Source organism: Haliotis cracherodii, unplaced genomic scaffold (assembly GCF_022045235.1).
Source record: "Haliotis cracherodii isolate W230 unplaced genomic scaffold, xgHalCrac1.p SCAF_5, whole genome shotgun sequence".
Classification (NCBI taxonomy): Eukaryota; Metazoa; Mollusca; class Gastropoda; order Lepetellida; family Haliotidae; genus Haliotis; species Haliotis cracherodii.
This window is the reverse complement of record NW_027266308.1, coordinates 15,045,767-15,071,482: the sequence shown is the minus strand read 5'-3', so window position 1 is coordinate 15,071,482 and position 25,716 is coordinate 15,045,767. Positions and strand designations below refer to the sequence as shown.

The following is a 25,716-nucleotide window of genomic DNA, read 5'->3' as shown; positions in this document are numbered from 1 at the left end:
ACTTGTACATCGACACTGTTGATATCACGTCAACTTATCCATCAAGACTCTTGTCATCATGTTTACTTGTACATCGACACTGTTGATATCACGTCAACTTATCCACCACAACTCTTGTCATCATGTTTACTTGTACATCGACACTGTTGATATCACGTCAACTTATCAATCAAGACCCTTGTTATCATGTTTGCGTGTACACAAGATTTATATCACATCAACTTATCCATCAAGACCCTTGTTATCATGTTTGCGTGTTTACAAGATTGATATCACGTCAACTTATCCATCAAGACCCTTGTTATCATGTTTGCGTGTATACAAGATTGATATCACGTCAACTTATCCATCAAGACCCTTGTTATCATGTTTACTTGTACATCGACACTGTTGATATCACGTCAACTTATCCAACAAGACTCCTGTTATCATGTGTACTTGTACATCGACACGGTTGATATCACGTCAACTGATCCACCACAACTCTTGTCCTCATGTTTACTTGTACATCGACACTGTTGATATCACGTCAACTTATCCACCACAACTCTTGTCATCATGTTTACTTGTACATCGACACTGTTGATATCACGTCAACTTATCCATCAAGACACTTGTTATCATGTTTACTTGTACACAAGATTGATATCACGTCAACTTATCCACCAAGACCCTTGTTATCATGTGTTCTTGTACACATGATTGATATCACGTCAACTTATCCATCAAGAACCTTGTTATCATGTGTACTTGTACACATGATTGTTATCACGTCAACTTATCAATCAAGACCCTTGTTATCATGTTTGCGTGTACACAAGATTTATATCACGTCAACTTATCCATCAAGACCCTTGTTATCATGTTTGCGTGTACACAAGATTGATATCACGTCAACTTATCCACCACAACTCTTGTCCTCATGTTTACTTGTACATCGACACTGTTGATATCACGTCAACTTATCCATCAAGACTCTTGTCATCATGTTTACTTGTACATCGACACTGTTGATATCACGTCAACTTATCCATTAAGACTCTTGTCATCATGAGTACTTGTACATCGACACTGTTGATATCACGTCAACTTATCCACCACAACTCTTGTCATCATGTTTACTTGTACATCGACACTGTTGATATCACGTCAACTTATCCACCACAACTCTTGTCCTCATGTTTACTTATACATCGACACTGTTGATATCACGTCAACTTATCCACCACAACTCTTGTCATCATGTTTACTTGTACATCGACACTGTTGATATCACGTCAACTTATCCATCAAGACTCTTGTCATCATGTTTACTTGTACATCGACACTGTTGATATCACGTCAACTTATCCACCACAACTCTTGTCATCATGTTTACTTGTACATCGACACTGTTGATATCACGTCAACTTATCAATCAAGACCCTTGTTATCATGTTTGCGTGTACACAAGATTTATATCACATCAACTTATCCATCAAGACCCTTGTTATCATGTTTGCGTGTTTACAAGATTGATATCACGTCAACTTATCCATCAAGACCCTTGTTATCATGTTTGCGTGTATACAAGATTGATATTACGTCAACTTATCCATCAAGACCCTTGTTATCATGTTTACTTGTACATCGACACTGTTGATATCACGTCAACTTATCCAACAAGACTCCTGTTATCATGTGTACTTGTACATCGACACGGTTGATATCACGTCAACTGATCCACCACAACTCTTGTCCTCATGTTTACTTGTACATCGACACTGTTGATATCACGTCAACTTATCCACCACAACTCTTGTCATCATGTTTACTTGTACATCGACACTGTTGATATCACGTCAACTTATCCATCAAGACACTTGTTATCATGTTTACTTGTACACAAGATTGATATCACGTCAACTTATCCACCAAGACCCTTGTTATCATGTGTTCTTGTACACATGATTGATATCACGTCAACTTATCCATCAAGAACCTTGTTATCATGTGTACTTGTACACATGATTGTTATCACGTCAACTTATCAATCAAGACCCTTGTTATCATGTTTGCGTGTACACAAGATTTATATCACGTCAACTTATCCATCAAGACCCTTGTTATCATGTTTGCGTGTACACAAGATTGATATCACGTCAACTTATCCACCACAACTCTTGTCCTCATGTTTACTTGTACATCGACACTGTTGATATCACGTCAACTTATCCATCAAGACTCTTGTCATCATGTTTACTTGTACATCGACACTGTTGATATCACGTCAACTTATCCATCAAGACTCTTGTCATCATGAGTACTTGTACATCGACACTGTTGATATCACGTCAACTTATCCACCACAACTCTTGTCATCATGTTTACTTGTACATCGACACTGTTGATATCACGTCAACTTATCCACCACAACTCTTGTCCTCATGTTTACTTATACATCGACACTGTTGATATCACGTCAACTTATCCACCACAACTCTTGTCATCATGTTTACTTGTACATCGACAATGTTGATATCACGTCAACTTATACATCAAGACTTTTGTCATCATGTTTACTTGTACATCGACACTGTTGATATCACGTCAACTTATCCATCAAGACTCTTGTCATCATGTTTACTTGTACATCGACACTGTTGATATCACGTCAACTTATCCACCACAACTCTTGTCATCATGTTCACTTGTACATCGACACTGTTGATATCACGTCAACTTATCCATCAAGACTCTTGTCATCATGTTTACTTGTACATCGACACTGTTGATATCACGTCAACTTATCCATCAAGACTCTTGTTATCATGTTTACTTGTACATCGACACTGTTGATATCACGTCAACTTATCCATCAAGACTCTTTGTGTCATGTTTACTTGTACATCGACACTGTTGATATCACGTCAACTTATCAATCAAGACTCTTGTCATCATGTTTACTTATACATCGACACTGTTGATATCACGTCAACTTATCCATCAAGACTCTTGTCATCATGTTTACTTGTACATCGACACTGTTGATATCACGTCAACTTATCCACCACAACTCTTGTCATCATGTTTACTTGTACATCGACACTGTTGATATCACGTCAACTTATCCATCAAGACTCTTGTCATCATGTTTACTTGTACATCGACACTGTTGATATCACGTCAACTTATCCATCAAGACTCTTGTTATCATGTTTACTTGTACATCGACACTGTTGATATCACGTCAACTTATCCATCAAGACTCTTTGTGTCATGTTTACTTGTACATCGACACTGTTGATATCACGTCAACTTATCAATCAAGACTCTTGTCATCATGTTTACTTATACATCGACACTGTTGATATCACGTCAACTTATCCACCACAACTCTTGTCATCATGTTTACTTGTACATCGACACTGTTGATATCACGTCAACTTATCCACCACAACTCTTGTCATCATGTTTACTTGTACATCGACACTGTTGATATCACGTCAACTTATCCATCAAGACTCTTGTCATCATGTTTACTTATACATCGACACTGTTGATATCACGTCAACTTATCCACCACAACTCTTGTCCTCATGTTTACTTGTACATCGACACTGTTGATATCACGTCAACTTATCCATCAAGACTCTTGTCCTCATGTTTACTTGTACATCGACACTGTTGATATCACGTCAACTTATCCACCACAACTCTTGTCATCATGTTTACTTGTACATCGACACTGTTGATATCACGTCAACTTATCCATCAAGACCCTTGTTATCATGTTTGCGTGTACACATGATTTATATCACGTCAACTTATCCATCAAGACCCTTTTTATCATGTTTGCGTGTACACAAGATTGATATCACGTCAACTTATGCATCAAGACCCTTGTTATCATGTTTGCGTGTACACAAGATTGATATCACGTCAACTTATCCACCACAACTCTTGTCATCATGTTTACTTGTACATCGACACTGTTGATATCACGTCAACTTATCCATCAAGACTCTTGTCATCATGTTTACTTGTACATCGACACTGTTGATATCACGTCAACTTATCCACCACAACTCTTGTCATCATGTTTACTTGTACATCGACACTGTTGATATCACGTCAACTTATCAATCAAGACCCTTGTTATCATGTTTGCGTGTACACAAGATTTATATCACATCAACTTATCCATCAAGACCCTTGTTATCATGTTTGCGTGTACACAAGATTGATATCACGTCAACTTATCCATCAAGACCCTTGTTATCATGTTTGCGTGTATACAAGATTGATATCACGTCAACTTATCCATCAAGACCCTTGTTATCATGTTTACTTGTACATCGACACTGTTGATATCACGTCAACTTATCCAACAAGACTCATGTTATCATGTGTACTTGTACATCGACACGGTTGATATCACGTCAACTGATCCACCACAACTCTTGTCCTCATGTTTACTTGTACATCGACACTGTTGATATCACGTCAACTTATCCACCACAACTCTTGTCATCATGTTTACTTGTACATCGACACTGTTGATATCACGTCAACTTATCCATCAAGACACTTGTTATCATGTTTACTTGTACACAAGATTGATATCACGTCAACTTATCCACCAAGACTCTTGTTATCATGTGTACTTGTACACATGATTGATATCACGTCAACTTATCCATCAAGAACCTTGTTATCATGTTTGCGTGTACACAAGATTTATATCACGTCAACTTATCCATCAAGACCCTTGTTATCATGTTTGCGTGTACACACGATTGATATCACGTCAACTTATCCATCAATACTCTTGTTATCATGTTTGCGTGTACACAAGATTGATATCACGTCAACTTATCCATCAAGACTCTTGTTATCATGTTTACTGGTACATCGACACTGTTGATATCACGTCAACTTATCCATCAAGACTCTTGTTATCATGTGTACTTGTACATCGACACTGTTGATATCACATCAACTTATCCATCAAGACTCTTGTTATCATGTGTACTTGTACATCGACACTGTTGATATCACGTCAACTTATCAATCAAGACTCTTGTCATCATGTTTACTTGTAAATCGACACTGTTGATATCACGTCAACTTATCCACCAAGATTCTTGTTATCATGTGTACTTGTACACATGATTGATATCACGTCAACTCATCCATCAAGAATCTTGTCATCATGTTTACTGGTACACGTGATTGATATCACGTCAACCTATCCACCAAGACTCTTGTTATCATGTTTACTTGAACACAAGATTGATATCACGTCAACTTATCCATCATGACTCTTGACTCATGTTTTCTTTTACATCGAAACTGTTGATATCAATTCAATGTTTCTTATCGAAATTGTTGATATCACGTCTCCAGAAACCCCGATACTGTGAATATCATGTACACTTATACACAAGATCGATAGCAATCTACTTATACATTTCTTGTTTTCATTGTCTACACAAGTCTATAAGACTGTTCTCTAACCAGTCTATAGGACTGTTCTCTAACCAGTCTATAGGACCGTTCTCTAACCAGTCTATAGGACCGTACTCTAACCAGTCTATAGGACTGTCCTCTAACCAATCTATAGGACTGTTCTCTAACCAGTCTATAAGTCTGTTCTCTAACCAGTCTATATGACTGTTCTCTAACCAGTCTATAGGACTGTTCTCTAACCAGTCTATAGGGCTGTATTCTAACCAGTCTATAGGACCGTTCTCTAACCACTCTATAGGACTGTTCTCTAACCAGTCTATAGGACTGTTCTCTAACCAGTCTATAGGGCCGTACTCTAACCAGTCTGTAGGACCGTTCTCTAACCAGTCTATAGGACCGTACTCTAACCAGTCTATAGGACTGTCCTCTAACCAATCTATAGGACTGTTCTCTAACCAGTCTATAAGTCTGTTCTCTAACCAGTCTATATGACTGTTCTCTAACCAGTCTATAGGACTGTTCTCTAACCAGTCTATAGGGCTGTATTCTAACCAGTCTATAGGACCGTTCTCTGACCACTCTATAGGACTGTTCTCTAACCAGTCTATAGGACTGTTCTCTAACCAGTCTATAGGGCTGTATTCTAACCAGCCTCAGCAACTGTCTCAGAGCTGTACACTATTCTATCTTTACTGCACTCTAATCAGTTTTAATAACAGTGACAAGACTTTACCCTAACCTCTAACCAATTTGTAACGGTGACAGGACATTCATGACGTCATTACGTCGACATACCATCTGCAAGTATTATTACATTAAGTATTTAGCGAGGCCATAATTGGCAGCCTTATTAAGTTAAGAAAAGGGAAGTAATTTTGGCGCGCTGCAATTAAGTGTGAATTGGGCTATAAACATCGCCTTGAATCGGATTACAATTCCGTGTCCTCCATCCCGTCTTGGGAGTGGCATCTCATCTGAAGTGTCTCTCGTGATGAAGCGGACTACCATTTACCAAATACCGCCTTTTATCATGTCTGGGTTACTTGTGTTCACAGCAGAAGTCTCCCAACAAACGATACCCAGTAGATTCCAAATAGCATAAGTTATAACCTGGGTTTGTATGCGCGGTCCACACACAGTAGCATTTATTTGGGGAGCAATGATCACAATGAACAGTTTTATAAGTACAAATTCTCAACATTACTTTTAAAAAACCAACCTATTCTTTGGTTGTAGACAAAGTTTTACGCTTTTGTTACTCCTCTGTAGTCTGTTACTTGGCGACACGTTAACTTCTAAGTCTTATCGCTATCTGTTGTCATTCTCCAATTGTGAATTCCAGTGCAAGATTAGCACAGCCACAAGTAAAAATGAAAGTTATCAGTTCATAAGAAAACATAAACATTTTATTCGATAAGAAAAGCCAAATGTGCTTTCTATTCTGCGTTTTACACCGTATATTCTAAGTCTGCAAACCATAGTGTTAGTGGGCAGAAAAATGTGTTATTTTACTCGACTGAAATATCGAGTTTATAGTTCAGATTGAAATAGTACTAAATGCATAACAAATATCGTCTACGGGTGAGAAATAAATAAAGGATGCGTGTCTTTCTTTGACAAATAACACGTGACGTGACAAAATTCACATATTTATGCTTCACGCAATATAAGTCAAACGTTATTGTTTAAAGACACCACTATGTCAGTCAGGCACACTGAAAGTAGTTAAGGGTTATATCGGTTTTATATTTTCAGATACATGTAGATATAGTATTCATCACTAAATCCATAAAATCGTATGTGAAACATGTATCACAGGTGAATGATGGCAGGAACCCTGGCGACACCATATTCCACGTCATCTTTGTTGGCGAAATGTGTTGTGGCGTTACATTGTAATTATGCTAGAGTCATGTCTACCTTCCTGGTACCTTCTTGACAGTGTCCTCAAGTTTTTAATGAATCATCTTCAATATAGTAGACAAACAGCGCCACCTTTCGGCTGTGGTGGTCAGACAACCAGCATCATGCTCTGCTAAATTTTATTTGAAAGGAATCCAAAAGGAGTAAGAAAACATGAGACTTGATCATATTTGTTCCTACAGGCATAGTGAATATCCTTACTATAAAATGAGCACCCTGCTGGTTCTCTGGGCGATGCGAATTGATGTATTTCGCCATCCACGAGGAATTCGTCAAAATCGGCCATATTGGCCCCTACACCTGGCATGCGACGTGGCTTTCTCATGCTGATGTAGGCTTCCGTATCATGGTCAATACACTGGTTTTATCAAGCATTGCATGTGTAAGTACAACTACCTTCCAACTATTTGATGAACATTTACTTTGTGGAGACCGAGATGGTTAGATGAAACTGCTTATGATGTGTTTATGAATGAACTTATACAGGAGCTTCGTACATTAAACAACGAACATGTCACACAAGGACATGAAGGAAATCGGAAGGAATTCGACAGGGCATTGACGTTATTAAAATCGAGAAACAAATTTTGAAAATAGATGTTGAAGCGCTAAATGCACGTCAAGGGGTGTTGGAATCCAGTCTTTCATCTCAGAAGCCAGAGGATCCCTGCCAGATGGAAAAATCTCATCAAAAGGTAAATGATCAGCAAGATTGTGTGGAAAGACAAGAGCAATACACTGATGAAACTAACTAACTATTAATATTTTGAATCAGCATACCAAGGAAGATGACCCACAATTCAAATCTGAAGATATTTCGACAGCCCATAGGCTACGAACGAGTTCTACCACACATGCAAGGGCCAGTTATTGTGAAATTCCATTCTTTTGACAGTAAACTGAGAGCGATTAGCCTCCGACCTGGCCTGAAAGACAGTGGGATTGGCATTGCTAGTGACCTTAGCTTATCACAGAGAAAGACTATTCATGATCTCAGAAGCATCAACAAGAAAGGCTCCCTCGGGAATTGGAAATTGGTAGTTGTTGAACTCGCCCCAGAAGTTACGACAAGTGCCAGGCCACAAGATACCAATAACAGTGCTTCTAATGATAGGGATACAGCTGTATCGAAAGTAAAAGAACCACCTATGACTCGATTCAAGACAGGCAGAGAACAGGGCCCCGTTCCACAAAACGATCTTAGCGCTAAGATGATCGTAACTCCCACTTTAACATAGGCTTACGACAATCAAAGCACTAAGATCGCTTTGTGGAACATGAACCCAGGTTACATTTAACAGCTAAGGATGCGGCCACGGCCAGGATTTCTGTCAATCAGCCAATTACCAAGGGGAATGTCTATTCTGGAATATTTCTGGCATTGTGAACAAACTTACTGACCACAGCTTTCTCACATTTCTTTGATTTCATAGGACGCCCTCTTGCCAAAATGTATGTGGAACGAACATTGATCTCCCAGAATGCTATATTCACACTTTTTAACAAGTCACTATTTGGTACTCACAATGATGTGTTATTTGCGTGTGTCTATATCCATCCTTATGACTCTCCTTGGTATGAAACCAAATCAACAAAATGTGGCATCTCAATGTTACAAGACTTACATGGATCCAATTTCATTGCAGGGATATATAGAGGCAAGAAATAAGTATACATCAGTGTTGAGAGACAACAAACGTAACCCAAATGTTAGATCTTGTAACACTTTGTTAGCGACACAATAGTAAAGCGTTTTGGTTTGTTTTCGAAATGCTTTCACACAGTTAATCACATCGACCCAATATATCGATAACACAATGGTATAATTATTTTATGAATACATTTAACCCGGATGATCAAGTTGACGATGAAGGTATAGATTTAGACAATATTGATGAAGGTTTTGATGGCATAACACCGATTACTGAAGATGCAGTTCAAGAAGCAGTGAAGGGTTTGAAATGTAACATCTGCCGGTACTGACAGGTTAATTGCGAAGTTCTTCCACAGTTCCTTTGGTTTGTTAATGCCATATTTGGTAGTATTATTCAATGCCATATTTGGCAGTATTATTCAATGCCATATTTGGTAGTATCATTCAATGCCATATTTGATTCCACACACTTTCCCGGAGCAATCATTGTTCCATTGCGTAAACAGGAGGATAATTATTCATCTAATAATTACAGAGGTATAACAATTTTAAGCATCTTTAGTAAAATATATGTATCTGGTCTGAATAGACGGTTGACATTTTGGACTAATGCTTCTACTATACTTCTGGAATCACAGGTCGGATTTCGTCAGGAGTACTCCACCATTGACAATATATTCATTTTACAGTATTCCAACGGTATTTATCAAAGAAAAGGGGGAAGTTCATGTTCTATTTGTAGATTTTTCAAAAACTTTTGGTTTGGTTAATAGGTCGAAGTTATGGACAATTTTGAAAAGGAGAAGGGTCACTCCAAAAATGTTAAACTGAATACAAGCTATTTATAATCGGGTACGTTCATGTGTTAAGTCTAATAATATGTATCCGGATATGTTTGATTGAGTTTTTGTGTACGGCTGGGTTGTGTCCTTAGTCCATATCTCTTCTCTATATTTATCTATGAATTAGCACAGGAAAATGAATCCACATGTAAACCTGGTATCCAGTTTCATCCAGAGATGACTGAACTGTTTTTGTTATTGCTTGCGGACGATTTCATATTGATATCTAATACATTTTCTAGTCTACAGAAAAGAATATGCATATTAGAATCATACTGCAATAATAACCAGTTTACAGTTAATTTGGATAAGACTTAAGTGGTTGTTTTTTTAAGAATGGGGGGCATTCTCTCGAGAAGTGAAAAATGGTATTATAGAGGGAAATATTTGGGTATACCAGAAGTAAGGCTTCTCAGGCTAGACATGTTTTGTTGGGCTTATTAAAGATATTACATTGATTTAAACCAATTCCGTTTGAATAATTAATTAGGATATTTGATACTAAAATGATGCCTATTTTACTGTATGGGTCTGAGGTTTGGGGGATGGATAGTGTAGCAACTATAGAAATCATTCACGTGTTTGCTTGTGAAGGCTTTCATGGAGAGATTATCCCAACACCACATTACACAGTATTGGGTGAACTTGGCAGATACCCTTTGTATATGTTTGCATTTAAACGTTCTATAAAATTTTGTTTATCATTATGCAAAATGCTTCAGAAAAATCAATGTTGAGTGATCATTGCTTTAATTGTTATATATTTACATGTATCACATGCTGACCGCAAAAATGGGGTGCCAACCTCTTTTGCTACGCCGAATGCCGATCCCTGTCACGTGGTATTCCGGATGCCGCAGACTGGTATGCTCGATGGCATGAAATGTTTAGCTGGTATTGCAACGCGGATGCCAATATTTCAGTGTTGAATTTGTTTTTCGTCTATATTTCTGCAAAGGGTGACACATCAAAAGGACGTACAGACCTAAGCCTATGAACAACATGGTCAGGCATTCTCTGTGAACATCAGTTTACCCGTACTAGCTGTGTACACTGATATGATTCAAGAGTTACATGAGATACCAAGACACACTATGCAGTATGAGGGGTGGTTTTGGCCCTCAACATTCTCACAGTCTCTATATATCAGACAGTAATAAAATACTGGATGTTTCATGTACATGACTGGATACAAAGAAGCGTTATTAAAATGTTATTGAAATACGTTACATGCAGTGAGTAATCGAGCGTCAGATTGAGTGAAGGGACCAACACTGCTCTACCTCCTATTCACGCTTTACGTCACGTACTGGAACATAGGATGTCTATATGCTTTAATTCAGTCGTTCGGGTTGATGTGGGTGAATTATTCATAACATTCAGCGCACATTGTGTTCATTAAATTTGTTCGGAAAATTAAATTCAACATATTCAATCTTGGGTGACGACGCATTTGGGAATATCAATGTGAGTGAGTTGGGTTTAAGGCCGCTTTGAACAGTATTCCAGTAATATCACGGCGTGTCAATTTAATGTGGGAGGAAAGCTCGAAGTGATGTAGGTCTCAGACGTTTACCAGTTAGTAAAATCCACGAGCACGGGTATGGTGCTGACAAAGCTAGAAACAAAATCGGGGCAAACCGGGATTCGAACACATGATCATAGGTTTCTGACACATCTAAGGGAAGCAACTAAACAATTAAATGTGGTGCTTTAGACGACAGGCCACCCGTGCCATGTGTGAATATCAAAGCCGTCATCTCAATCTCTAAGCTGGTAGATCCACTTTCCAGATAAATGAACGCTATGCATAGACGAGAACTGTCCTTGCACAAAGACACGACTGTATAGAGACACAAGTACAATTCAAGTGTCCTTAGCTCGCAATTAATTTGGAAAAAGGTTCGTGGTTTATCAGACACAACGTTAACCCTCACTTGTATCCAGAATCAAATTGTGGAAAACTTGCACTTGGTATAGAGTTTAGAGTTCCCTAGGTTCTCCAATTTGACTCTTGTGATACCCCCTGCAAGTGTTTGATTACAGAGGATTGGTTTAATGTAATCCTCTTAAAGATTTATATTCCGAGTGAGATTGGTTGTGTTTTCCAAGCTGTAACGGCGACCCGACTCCAGCGCAGCGTCTCATGGGATGCCGGTCTGCTTGGGATTACGGCCGCGCACGTTCAACCTACAAAATACACCTCGGCTGCAACTCTACAAATTGATGAATTCTTTGCACGGAACAAGTTCTGATATAATTACGTAGGGACCTCACTTTCCTCGAGCAACAGCGAACATGCAGTTTTCTGAAGTGTGTCTTTATTGTAATCAGCTGTGAGGCAGGGACCAGACATGCCACATAATGACTTGTACACATCTCTGATCGGCTCATCACGAGGATGCTGGTAGATGTCTCACTTACTTCGGGCACTGGCTGACGCACTCAATAGATTACTTTCTGAGAATACATCAAATATAATTTTAGTAATTGAGCACCGATACTGTTGTGATAAGTAGTATCAGTGAACTGTCGATTAACGTATGATCAGGTTTGAACTTTGTATGTGTCTCTTACATATATGAGTTAACTCCTGGGTTTTGCTCTTCTCTCACACACTTAAACACACACACACGCACGCATGCACACACAGGCGCACACGTGCACATTCACGTCAACGCCAGATAATAAAAAGTCTCGATTATCTGGACGTAAAAGGCAAAATAGCTGTGAAAACTACATGAACACACCAGGTGGTCGCGAAAGGGGTAAGCATGTCCTGCCCTGCCGGTAGCACCCGCCACACACAATTTGCATAAAAAGTAGGTATTTGTTTCTTGTCTGACGCCGCACAGCAGTACTCCTGCCATGATTTCAGTGTTTCATAAGGTTGTTTTTCTCTTGCGGTAAATTGGCAGATGTTATAAAACCACCTGAATGATGACAGTTGCCAGCCTCCAGTAGCTAGCCTTCACTGTCGCGCCATGATGGCTGCGGGGCCGGAAATGACCTGTCAGCTGCTTGATGGTACTTCCGGTACTTTGCGCCACCTAGCGGGGGTTAAATGAAGAAACGAGGACTGATAAGTCATCCGTTTATGATTATACTTAGTACTTAAGGAAAACACACACGCAACTTCTCAAACATATTTATCTTTGCGACGATGTCCAAACCCAGGGGTGACAATACGCTGATGGATCGAATGTCTGCTATTGATGCCTATATTTGTACAACATAATACAAAGCAATCGTTTAGGTAAGCAAAACCATGCCCTCCATTACGAAGGATACTTATAAAAGAGGAACGCATTCCCACCTTTATGTTAGTACATTGAAGTTATCTACGTACGGGAAGGTCACGTCACTACATGTGTCTTTCACCACATTTTGAAGCAGTGTAGCATACTGCCCTCGAAACTATTCACACACAGCACAGGAAAGTTGATGTTTCTGATTCGTTGTGGTGGGACATTACATGCAAGTAGCCTCTCGATACCTTTCATCAAATGATCTGTAGTTATTTGATCACCGCCATGATAGTTTCCTTCTAACAGCATTTTTGTTTGTCTGGGTGTTTTTGTTTAACGCGTCGCTCAGCAATATTCCTAGCTATTTGACGGCGGTTTGTAAATAACAAAGTCTGGACCAACCATCCAGTGATTGACATCATGGGCATCGTGCAATCCACCAAGTCACCGAGCCTGCTCACCCCATCCTCTTAGTCGCCACTTACACGTATAGGTTGCCAACATAACTCCTTAACAGTAAACCCCACGAGCACTGTACATCTAGCGTACAGTATTTGCATCTCGTTCATAAAACCTTTATTTCCCTAAATGGTACAAGGTGATACTTGTTCGTTAAACTGCACTGTTCGTTTTACGTTACAATCGCCACTCGAACAGAGAACTAAAGCTTAACACAGCTTGCTTAAAGCTTGATATTGGACCTATACTATCAGGATAAGGATCGCGTAGCAGAGTATACCATCATTCTTCTGGTGTAGGCTTCCATCTACGCACCGCTCTATTGCAGCTCATATCATAGGCGAGATACGCAGGACGGCCCCTATGTTAGGAAACACGAACGTGTGCCATTTCTCATTCCTCACCCCTCTCCCCTAGCCGAACACCTTCCGAACACCGACGAAAGTTCTTCTCTCACTCCCTTGTTTTGGAAGTGGTCAGTGGTCAGTAATTTGCATACATATTAATTCGCCTAAGAAAAATGGAAAATGACGACCTATGAAATCACTTCGTGTACTTTTTGGCTAAAAAGCTTTCCAACTGCTACGGAACAAAATGGCGGTCTTCATGTGATGACAGTTTATGTCTTAGAGACGATTTCTTGATAGTTTTGACAATAAATACAGTCTTTAAATAGAAGATTATGCAAATGTTGAGCATTATACAAGTGTCGGAAAGAAAACAGTCGAAACTGCCTTCCTTTTTCCATTAAAAAACATAGTGCCCGTGGTGATCGAAGATGACAAATGTCAAAACGTGATAAATTCAGATGACCATAGTGATACTGATGTGCAAACAGAGAATTTCGACATGCAGCCTTGATTTAACCCAGACAAGCCGCCATGAAGTGCGAGGCACAGACATCTTCGGATTTTAAGCAAACGAAAATATTTTTTGAAAAAGTACAGTTTTCAATCTGCATTAGTGCGGGGCTGTATTGGAAAACTTATAACGAAGAACGTTTTTTCTTGACGTTATGCCACAAATATGACAAAAGTGGGAAGATGAATGCATTAAAGACTGGGTCAAAATCTTTTCGTTGGCACGAAATAAAAATCTGCGCAACAGTGTGTAAACTAACATCATCTGTGATCATGAAAAAATGAAATGTCACTGCAGGATCTAACTCAAAACACGTCCCAAACCATATGTACTAGTATTAAATTGCACAAGGTGTGTTCCTACAGCATATCAGTTATCAAAATGGCGATGCGAAAATGGCTGAGAAATGGGAGAATTCAACAAAGCTTTCTGTAATAGCCTCAGCTTCAGAGATCATATTGCTGAAGCTGTATACACTAGCTCTGTGTGCTTTCAGGGTCGATTGTTTGCTTCCTTGTTCTTTAACAGTAATAGTAAAGCTATATGACGGCAGTCTTTAAATAATGGCGTCTGGACCAGAACATCCAATGATAACATCCCACGCAATTGGGATACGATGACATGCCATCAACCAAGTCTCCAAACCTAACCACCCGATCCATTGAGTCACCTCTTAAGACAAGCATGAGTTGCTGAAGACCAATTCTAACCCGGATCTTCACTCGTTGGACATCAGTGAAGACGACGAAGAAGATGACACAAGGGGTGGCTGCAATAGCCTCGAAGAGAATCAGGAAGCCCTTCATCTGCCACCATTAAGGAAAATGTTGATAAAATACATGATATTACCATGGAAGATGGACGACTCACCACATGTCACATAGCCAGTACAGTAGGTATCCATAGAGTTGAGAACATTCTGAGGAATGAACTGTAGCAAGACAAAGGTTTCAGCCAGGTGGGTTCCAAGGCTTCCGAACGCTACAGGTTCATAATCTCTTGTAAGAATGTACGTCTTTTTGAAGCAGACCCACTGATTTTGTTGAACGATTTGTAACCATGGATGAGCCTTCAGTTCACCACTATCAGCCAGAAACTAAACAAGAGTCAAAGCAGTCGAAACAGTTAACATCTCCTCCAAAGAATAAGGAAAGGTCTGTTCCATCAGCTGGCAAGGTGATTACTTCCGTTTCCGGGATTCCAAAGGAATCCTACTGATAGGCAATCACCCGTAAGGTCAGACCATCAATGGCCAACATTATAATAATATGTTTAGGCAATTGCACATGAACACAAATCTATTGTCGCCATGGCTGCAATGCATGATTGGCTCTGAACTCATTAAACATCCTCTGTATTCAAAACTCCATCAATGCAGTTCGTCATAGTTAGTCTTAGAACTTTTCAGCCACCCCTTGAAAAACGTTCAGATATTATATATATGTGCATATATACAGTACATTCAAGAGTTCAATATACATAGTTGCAGAGGTTCACAAGGAGCAGCACACGGGCCAGCAATCCAGACTAGTCGGTATTCAAGCCCCTCTTGGTCGCTTTTCTCCACTATCTCTCCGTAGAGATGCTATGTATAGATGTGGTCGCCCACAACACAGTTCTTATCGGAAATAAACAGAGATCTTAAATGCCACTGGTTGAAATATAATACAGGGAAAATAGTTCCAAGTGAGCAATAACAATTCAATGACATATGACACTTAATTACTTCTGTGTGGACAAAGACTAAGCACAGTGAAGGTGAGTGAGTTTGTTTTTACTGCAGGGTCTAAGCACATTCTCAACAGATGCAAAATTTATTCAGTCTGGACGTATAAATGTAGTCATTCTGTTACGGTTAATTCTGCTGTTACAGCAATACTCGAAAATTGTCACAGTTGTATTCGCATGCTCTCTCAGAGTTGGTTGTATTTTAGTTCCTTCTTGTATTACATATCCTGAAATTATCTGGCCAACATAAATGGAGACATTAAGAAAAGTCTATGAACCAAGAATTCAATTCTCTCTCGAAACAATTCACCTTTTCCACCTGTTCTATGTGCTGCTGCTATAATTTTAATATCAGAATCTAGTATCTTGTCTCCGGAAGCGCATAGATGTTCCCAAACAATGCTGTACAAGAATCCTGGATATGCAAATGTTGAAACCAAGTTGTGTGCAGGTAAACAATCGGAATGTGTATTCATCTTACGAACTCTTTGGCGTCACTTTCTCATCTTACCTTTAAGAATAATCAACCCCCTTCTTACGGAAAGGAAGTACATATGTTTCGCATTGTTGGAGAAAATGTAATTCGCACTTTTCTTTCAGACTATAAGAATTTATTTATATATATTAAAACATATATAAAAATAAAACGTACTGACGTATATTTAATTTGTCACCAAATACGATCAAATATTTGTTGGCCGACATTGACCTTCTCGTGCATTTGGCGTACAGCGAATCAGTTAACGAGCGTGACCTGACCTTTTTGAATAGTGACATTATCGTTTCTCTGTTTGTCTCTTCTTTGTACTTTGTACTTTCTTTGTACTTCTTACAAGTATTGTCAGTCGTTAGTTCAGCGTCCGTTTGTTTGAAATGTCAAAGAAACCATCTTACAAATGAACGCATTTGGTGTTTGTTTGTTGTTTAAAGCCGCACTCAAAAATATTCCAGCTATATGACGGCGGTCTGTACAACTTTGTGTCTGGACCAGACAATCCAGTGATAAATATTGTGATCAACAATCCACGCCGTCAACCAAGTCACCCGAACCATTTGGTCGCCTCTTACGACCAGTATAGGTTGCTGGAGACCAATTCTAACCCGCAGTCCCCATGGTATAACGTGATTTGAACGTAACATATAGCGACATTGACTGTGGTGGTATGCAGACTGGTCTGTGGTCAGGAGACCCAAAACAGGCCGTCCGTAAGAAAACAATTGTTGAAAACCGTCCTATCACCTAAACAGGGAATCTCGCAATATTATAAAGAGGGGGCAAAAGAAACTATACCTCTCAGATGATTCTATCATATATTTGACTTTCAGTTGCAGATATCTTAAGTAACCGACATTGTACAATAACAATTAACTGTCCTGACGCTTTAGTCACCACTTCTACACGGTTAAAATTTCTGAAATATAATTTTATTTAAACTTTTATAAATTTGAAACAAAATCTCATAATACATAACCGCTGATGGGTATCTTAGACATCTATCTTCGAAAATCAGTAAATATGCTTCTTCGGCACAAATTTACATTCAAAACATGGTAGGGGTCATGTGGGTGTAAATTCGTTTCTTACCCCTCTTTATGGGACTAATTTAGTTTTACAGATACTTACCCAGCCTCAGATTACTTTTTACTAATTATTGTTGGAATGCGTGTTAACAGAAATAATCAAATTTAACAACCCTTCTTTCAATTACATAAAATACTTTCTTTTGCCGCTAAGTTTAGTTCAAAACAGACGTCATCAGTCAAAGTTTGGAGCCCATCATTGCATTTCAATCGTTTCCAGTTGGTTTTTTTTATGGTTTTCGGAGGTATAGTTAGGTTTGGGAGGATACATGGTGTTGTTTTTAAGCTAAACTGTTAGTATATCATAAGGACTTCTGGTGAGTCATTGCCCACTAGGTGTGCAAAGTAAACAAACCTCAGGTGCAAGATTGTCTGGTCCAGACTTGATTATTTACAGACGGCCTTCATATTGCTGTAATGTTGCCGAGTATGGCGTTAAACAACCAATGAACCAAACCAACATCACTATTTCAATAATGAATGTCAATATATTTATCCTAAAAGAGCAAACAACTTTTTCACAATATACTTATTTCTCAGAAAAATATTAGTTTGTTCTGGACGAGAGGTCTTATTACTGATTCATGTATTAAAACGAGCATGTAACACAGCACAAGGGAGGTAATGATTTATCATAATTTAAAGTCACGATGCAGTGAGTGAGTGAGTGCGTATGGTTTTACGCTGACCTTAGCAATATTCCAGTATTATGGGCTTCATGAATTGTACAAATGTGGCGAACCGAACCCGGATCTTCAGCGTGACGAGCGTACGCTTTAACCACTAGGCTACCCCACCGCCTCTACGATGCAGACTTCCTATCTATTTTCCTGTGATGTTAGTCGATGAAAAGGCCAAAACAGAGCTATCAAGAGAGAAACTGTGCACATTATTTATTTTTAGTTTTTGTTATTCTGTTTGTTTCTTGTTGGTTTTTTGGGGTTGTTTTTTGTCTTCTTTTTTTTTTGGGGGGGGGGGGGGGCGGTTGGGGTTGGGTTGTGTGTGTGTTTTTTTGGTTTTTGTTGTTGTTTGTTTTGTTTTTGGTTTTTGTTGTTGTTTTTGTTGGCACGCCGTGATGTAACTGGAACACTGTTAAAAGCGGCGTTAAACCCAACTCACTCACTGTTTTTGTTGTTGTTATGTTTGTTTGTTGTTGTTGGGTTGTTTGTTTTTTTGTTGTTGTTTTTTTTTTTTTGGGGGGGGGGGGGGCAAAGTTAATCAGAGGTGAGTGACCAAAACAACCGTCTCTAGGGGAGGGTCTTCCAAAAATATGACAAGCATGTGGGAAGGTCTTTATTACCTCTGACACCTCTCTCTCTCCCCCCCCCCCCCCCCCCCCCCCCCCCACCCCCAACCCCACCGCACACACACACACACCCTCACACACCTCCCTGCAATAGATTACCTGTCCCTTAGTATAGGATCTATCACCAAGGTCAATGATACCATGTGGTCATATGTTCCGACGGCTTCCACGTCATTTCAAAGCATTGTAACTTTTTAGACTCAAGATAACATTAATTGATCACAATGACACATTGACTAAGCAATGCAGAAAGATTCCAGTACGTATTGGGATCGTAATGAACAAGCATTGTAGCGCCACCAGTGGCTATTACGTCTTATGTTCCTTCTATGTCCATCCTACTGACCAATCAGATTCCACCTCTGGTATCACTTGCATTTGCTCCAAACAAAATGGCGGCGCCAAATGTAGACGATCTGATCGATAATTAAGATATCTATTGTAATAACATGGGTCTTACTTCGCGAAGTGTACCAAATCACGTGATTACCTTGATGAAGAACATTAATAGATTTGGAAAATATCAGCATTCTGTTGACGGTACACATGCTTTCAAAATCCTGTCGCGATTTCGATTGGATTATGCAAAGACTCGTTAGGCCAGCCAAAATATAACTCCATAATTCCGGCCTTGATTGGCAATGAAGAAAAATGGATTTTTATTGTCAGATAACTCCCTTGCCTCGGGAAAATGATCCCCCACCAATGATTGCAAGCTTAAAACTATAAACTAATAATATTGAATTTTATAAAACGACAGGCATCAGTCCTAACTAACATGATACATTTACAAAGTTGCGGGCCACTAAGTGTAAGGATCTGGTACCAGAAAAAAAACTGGACCTTAATTTGTTGCCTTGGAAAAGAAAATCTATTTTTTTAATTTCCAGAACATCAAATGCACTAGTTCAGCACTTGCTTCATGTGCATACAAAGGTTCACAATATATGAAACAGTTTATACTCTCATTTCAGCAAACCCAAACAACTAAACATGGGCCCATAACTCCTGTAACATATTAAGTCTTTATGGCTGTTTTCGAACTTCATAACACATTCAAAATGTCATCTATAGTGGTTTCTGAATAATTGGCAGTACTGTGAACCATGTGCAAAACACTAAATTGGGGCCATAACTCTGAAACCATGAATTTGCAATGACGGATTTCAACTTGATCGAAATAGTTCTCCCTTACTTATGTATGCAAAATGTCGTCCCTTTAACATTAGCGTATTCAAGAAAAATCTGTACTTTAAGGGAGTACAGTGCATCAGGTCCCAAAAACCTTAAGGTAAGGGTCATAACTCTGCAAAAATAATTATTTCTGATGCTTCGCAGCTCAAACATCCAATAGTGATATGGTGCAAATACAACAATAAACAAAAACCAGTACTGTGTTCACCTGACCAGCTACATTACACAAAACACGAGATATGTATAGGTTTGGTTGGTTGGTTTATGATGTTTAACGCCGCACCCAGCAATATCCCAGCTATATGACGGCGATAATCGAGTCTGGGACCAGACAATCCAGTGATTAATATCATGAGCATAGATCCACGCAATTGAGTGAGTGAGTGAGTTGGGTTTAACGCCGCTTTTAAACAGTAATTCCAGTTATATCGCGGCGTGTCAGCTTAATGTCGGAGGAAAGCCCGAGGTGATGCAGGTCTCAGACGTTTAATCACTTCAGTGAAACCCACGAGCACGGGTATGGTGCTGACAAACCTAGAAACATAATCGGGGCGAACAATCATAGGCTTCTGGCGTGCCCAAGGGACGCAACTCTGCACAGCGAATCGCAGCGCCCTAGACGACTTGGCCACCCGTGCCCCCTCGACGCAATTGGAATCGATGACATGCATCAACCAAGTCAGCGAGCCTGACCAACCGATCCCGTTAGTCGCCTTTTACGACAAGCATAGTCACCTTTTACGGCACGCATGGTTTACTGAAGAACTGAAGACCTACTGAAGACCTATTCTACCCCGGATCTTCACAGGTCGTATAGGTTTGGTAAAGGTTGGGTGAAATACAATTGACCTTTCTACGGGTCAGTATTCGAGAGATACCAGGGTAAGTCAGTACTGAGCACCTGTATGTTCTGTATCAGTGTACCTGAGAACAGCACTGTTAATCATTTAACAGGGTTTTATTTAGGATTCGAAACTAGGTACCTTTGACAGGTTAATTGGGGACAGAATTGTGATAAAAAAAATTATGTTCTTGTTTTTTGTTTATTCTGAGGTATTTGTAACTTTTGTATTCAAATTGGGAATTTTTACTGTCATTTACTGAAGACTTGGGGCAGTTATTAATGCAGTCAATAATCGAGTCTGGACCAGACATGAGCATCGTTCTACACTATAAGGATACAATGCCATGCATCAACCAACTCAACCTGTCCACCCTATCTCGTTAGTCGCCCTTACGTCAAGCATGGGTTTCAGAAGATCAAGTCTGTTTTATGGACACACCAGATTCATTTAAACCTAGCTAATTAATGACCTGTCTTCTTACTTATGTGAGCAGATAAGAATAGCAGTCTTCATCATGAAAGGAAAAGTCTGAAAGCCTTATCATTTCTTTGCGAATACCTGCTACACTGAGTAGGTCCAATCATTCTCCCAACCAAAGTTGGTTGGTTGGTTGGTTTGTTGTTTAACGCCGCACTCAGCAATATTCCAGCTTTATTACGGCGGTCTGTAAATAATCGAGTCAGGACCAGACAATCCCGTGATTGATATCATGAGCATCGATCCATGCAATTGAGATCGATGACATGCATCAACCAAGTCAGCGAGCCTGACCAACCGATTCCGTTAGTCGCCTTTTACGACAAGAATAGTCGCCTTTTACGGCAAGCATGGGTTGCTGAAGACCTATTCTACCCCGGAATCTTCACGGGTCTCTCCAACCAAAGACGTACATACATACATCTATATGTCTTTTCTCCAACATAGGTGCAGCTTTTCGTTTTGAGAAAAAGTCCATTTACCTTATTGGAAATTGAACTCTTAAAGTCCGTTAACTCCCTTGCCTCGGAAAGATGACCTGACCTGTCTTGAAATTAAGTGTACGAAACAGTATTGTTTTTATTGGGCCAAATACACTGCACTTAAATAAGACATCTACAGTTTGTAACATTCTTGTGTGTTGCTTAACACCGCACTCAGCAATATGACGGCGGTCTGTAAATAATCGTGTCTGAACCAGACAATCCAGTGATTGACCACATGAGCATCGATCTACGCAATTTGGGATATCATACAACTCATCATACTGTCTATATCTCCTGTTGTAATTAGCACTGGATAAGAACAATGAATAACAGAACAAAAACAGTAGCTTCAAGGTGCCATTTATCTACGGCGTCAAGAGTTATCTCCCATACATTAAAGCACCTTCCCGAGACACTATAAAAAAGTCCAGTTTCCACCCTTGCCGAACTAGGCTGGTATTATGGAGTATTATGGTATTTAGGCTGGACTAAGTAGTCAATGTATAGTCCAATCAAATTCGCGCAATGAAATCGAAATCCGGTTCGTAAACTGTTATGCAGAGTTCGGGCGATTGCAGGAATAATTGCAAAGCATGTGCACTGCCTACTCGGCATCAGCAGATATTTTCATAATCTTTTCATGTTTTTAATCATGGTGCTCAAGTGATTTGATGCAATTCACGATGTAAGTCCCATTTTGTCACAATATAGATCTTGATTATCGATCCTATCGTCTTGACTGGGCGCCGCCATTTAGTTTGAAGCAAATGCAAGTGACACGAGAGGTGGAATCTGATTGGTCCATAGGAGAGTCATAACTCGTAATAGCCACTGGTGGCTACGATCAAGTCCAGGAATTCAAGCCTAGTTCCGCAAGGGTGGAAACTGGACTTTTAAAGTCAGTTAACTCTCTTGCCTCGGGAAAATGGCATTATAAGCCAACTCCTCAGTGCAGATATCCCAGTTTACAGCAGTCAACTTTCCATGGTCATTAAGAAAAAAAGGAATGATATCAAGATTTGTTGTCATTCAGTGAGAAAGGGTATTCTATGCACCAACTCATATATTTTCCATAAAAACAACAACAATGTTTTTGTAAATCTAGAACCTGAACTGGCAGTGACTGTCAAAACTCCAGTAAATGTGTATATGGACCGTTGGTATCACATGAAAACACCTGTCTGTTCCCATAGGTACCTGCCTGGACGACACATCCAGCCTCCTGAGAACAAACAGTCTCCTGTAGGGCAGTCCGACACAGAGACACAAAATCTGCGTACAAAGACGCTCCCTCCCCTTTGTCTATGTTTCTATGATACTGCATTCTCTTGCCCTTCAGAGATCCACCAAGTGTAGCCTGTGGAATGATGAGGACGTTCCCTGGGAGCTCCAACACAGAAACACGCTTCCCTTCACCAGTCTCACTCAACTGGGCAGACAGCACACACTTCACTACAACCAACAACGTTTACAATCACTCCACTACAAAACTAAACTTTATTGCAGGCTTTACAAGCCTTATCAGTTGACCTTGTGTACATTTCATTGAAATAAAAATCCTGACATTTAAACACAACACTTAGGTCCATAGGTAGATCCAGAGGTGGGGTCCATGCCCAAATTCATCTTCCTCTGTCAGTCAAATTCAGAGAAGTTTACAGAGCCAATATGCCTTAGAATTCAAGAGCATGGTCAAAATAAAGTCAAAATTGCAAAATATTTTAAAGTAGATTATTTAATAACTACCCACTATTCACTACATATATACCAAATTTCATCACATTTATTAACAAAAAAATTGACTGAGTAATGCCCATAATTAACTTTTTCAATATGGTAGGTGAGATGGACAAATCGAGCATAGTCAAAGTGCAAAGGTGAAAATTATAAAAAGAATGAAAAATGGAACACGCGTTGATTCCCACTACTAATTACACACATACCAATTGTTCCCTACATTTTGACAGATAAATGCTGAGTAGTGGCCATAAAGATGTTTTTAACATGGTGGCCATGTTGAAAATCTGCGGTGGCCCATAGGCCATACACGCCACTGGTGAGAACATTTTTCACTGCATGCCTCTATATTTTATCTGGTTCAATCTTTCAAAGCTCAATCTTACGGATACAATCTCCAACCTGTCAATTGCCAGGACACTGATCTGGAAGTAATTCTGGTCCCACAGATAAAATATACAGGCATACAGTGAAAAATGATTTCACCAGTGGCGGGTATGAGCCACCAGAAAAATCGAATTTGAACCTCTTGAAAAGATTCAGTATTATCATAGGTGAAAACAGTGACTTTGTCTTTCCATTTGATATATTACCCATTTTATCAAGGATATCAGCTGTAGCTCCTTTCAGGAAACACACATACATGACAAGTCCTTTTCCAATCTGAAATATAAAAAAGCCTATATGCTACTAATTACCTGAATACTTGTTATGAATAGTTGTGAACAGTTATGAATACACATGTCTGTAGTATAAAAACTAAGGCATTTATTTAATGTTTCTTTGTTGTTTTGTCTGTCAGCAATATTCCTCAATTTTCAAGTCCTTATTAGTAACTTTTAGACCATGGTTTGCATGTCAGACAACACTGCTAAGACTTGGTTGAAGACTGGCGGAAAGCATGTTATAATCATATGAGTATGTCGCTGCAATATCTTCCTCATCACTAGAAACTGGTGAAGCTGCAAGGCCTACGCCACCCCTACGCAGCTATCACAGAAAACAACATCTACAACTTGGTCCAAATTGCAGTGACTGGCTTTATATCTTTAGGGTGTATGACAGTGTATGTCCTGTTATCACACTATCCCCCTTCCATCCTAATGCTGGATGGACCTCTACAATCAAATTACATGGACACTTGGTTGCCATATACCTCAACATATTTTGCTTCAGTATCCTCTGTGGCAGGTTGAACTTGTAAACGTGCAGATAAACATTGCTGTAAAACAATTCGGGCTTTACTCCCCTGACCACTCGCCATTACACTAGCAGACAGGATAAATGCCAGGAAGGTTCGCGTGGCCTGAAAGACCGTCTGCAACCAAGGGGGGTAACTCTATTTCACGTACATAAAATACACATAGTATTAAAGTCAAACTACAGTTACAAACCACAATCCATATATTGAAATTATTTTGGGTGATATTGTAATACGAAACATCCGAAAGGGGAGAAGGTCGTTACTTGAAGAAAAGCTCAGTCTCAATTGTTCTTATCTCAAGCGACCAAAGATGGCCGCTCCCACTGGGCATGACCGATCACGCCATCCTAACGAAGAAGATGACCCAGTTGAGGCAATGTTGAAGCGAACAGGCTGTGCTGAGTTGCATTATGCTGTTCAGGTGTGTCATGTTCATAACATTTAACTGTCGTGCATTTGTCATGAAAGATAGGTTTTTTACCCCACTGACCACAGCTTTTAGTGGAAACCTTGAATCGTAATATCCAGACATCGAGACATTCCAGTGTCGTAGCTCTATCATGTGTATGTACTGGGTGCTAGTTCACTTCTCTGCTCTCCGACATCCACTGGTCGCGGCAACAATGCAGTTTACAGGGCAGTAATTGAGTCAGGCTGCATCACGCGCTTCTCTGATCTCGCGTGACTCTTTGGTGTTATGTTACTTGTTAGTTTGGGTAGG

The 25,716-nt window shown here is 39.6% G+C and overlaps 1 protein-coding gene across 1 annotated transcript; it reads right to left on the bottom strand.

Moving 5' to 3' along the window:
* Positions 1 to 22,862: 22,862 nt before the first annotated feature.
* Positions 22,863 to 25,105, bottom strand: LOC139443251 (D-aminoacyl-tRNA deacylase 2-like). The gene is made up of 3 exons (XM_071224222.1): positions 24,948 to 25,105; positions 24,385 to 24,454; positions 22,863 to 23,506 (listed from the first exon to the last, which is right to left on the bottom strand). Exons 1-3 carry the CDS (start codon positions 25,053 to 25,055, stop codon positions 23,181 to 23,183), a joined length of 504 nt encoding a protein of 167 aa, XP_071080323.1. The 5' UTR covers positions 25,056 to 25,105; the 3' UTR covers positions 22,863 to 23,180.
* Between the last annotated feature and the right edge of the window lie 611 nt (positions 25,106 to 25,716).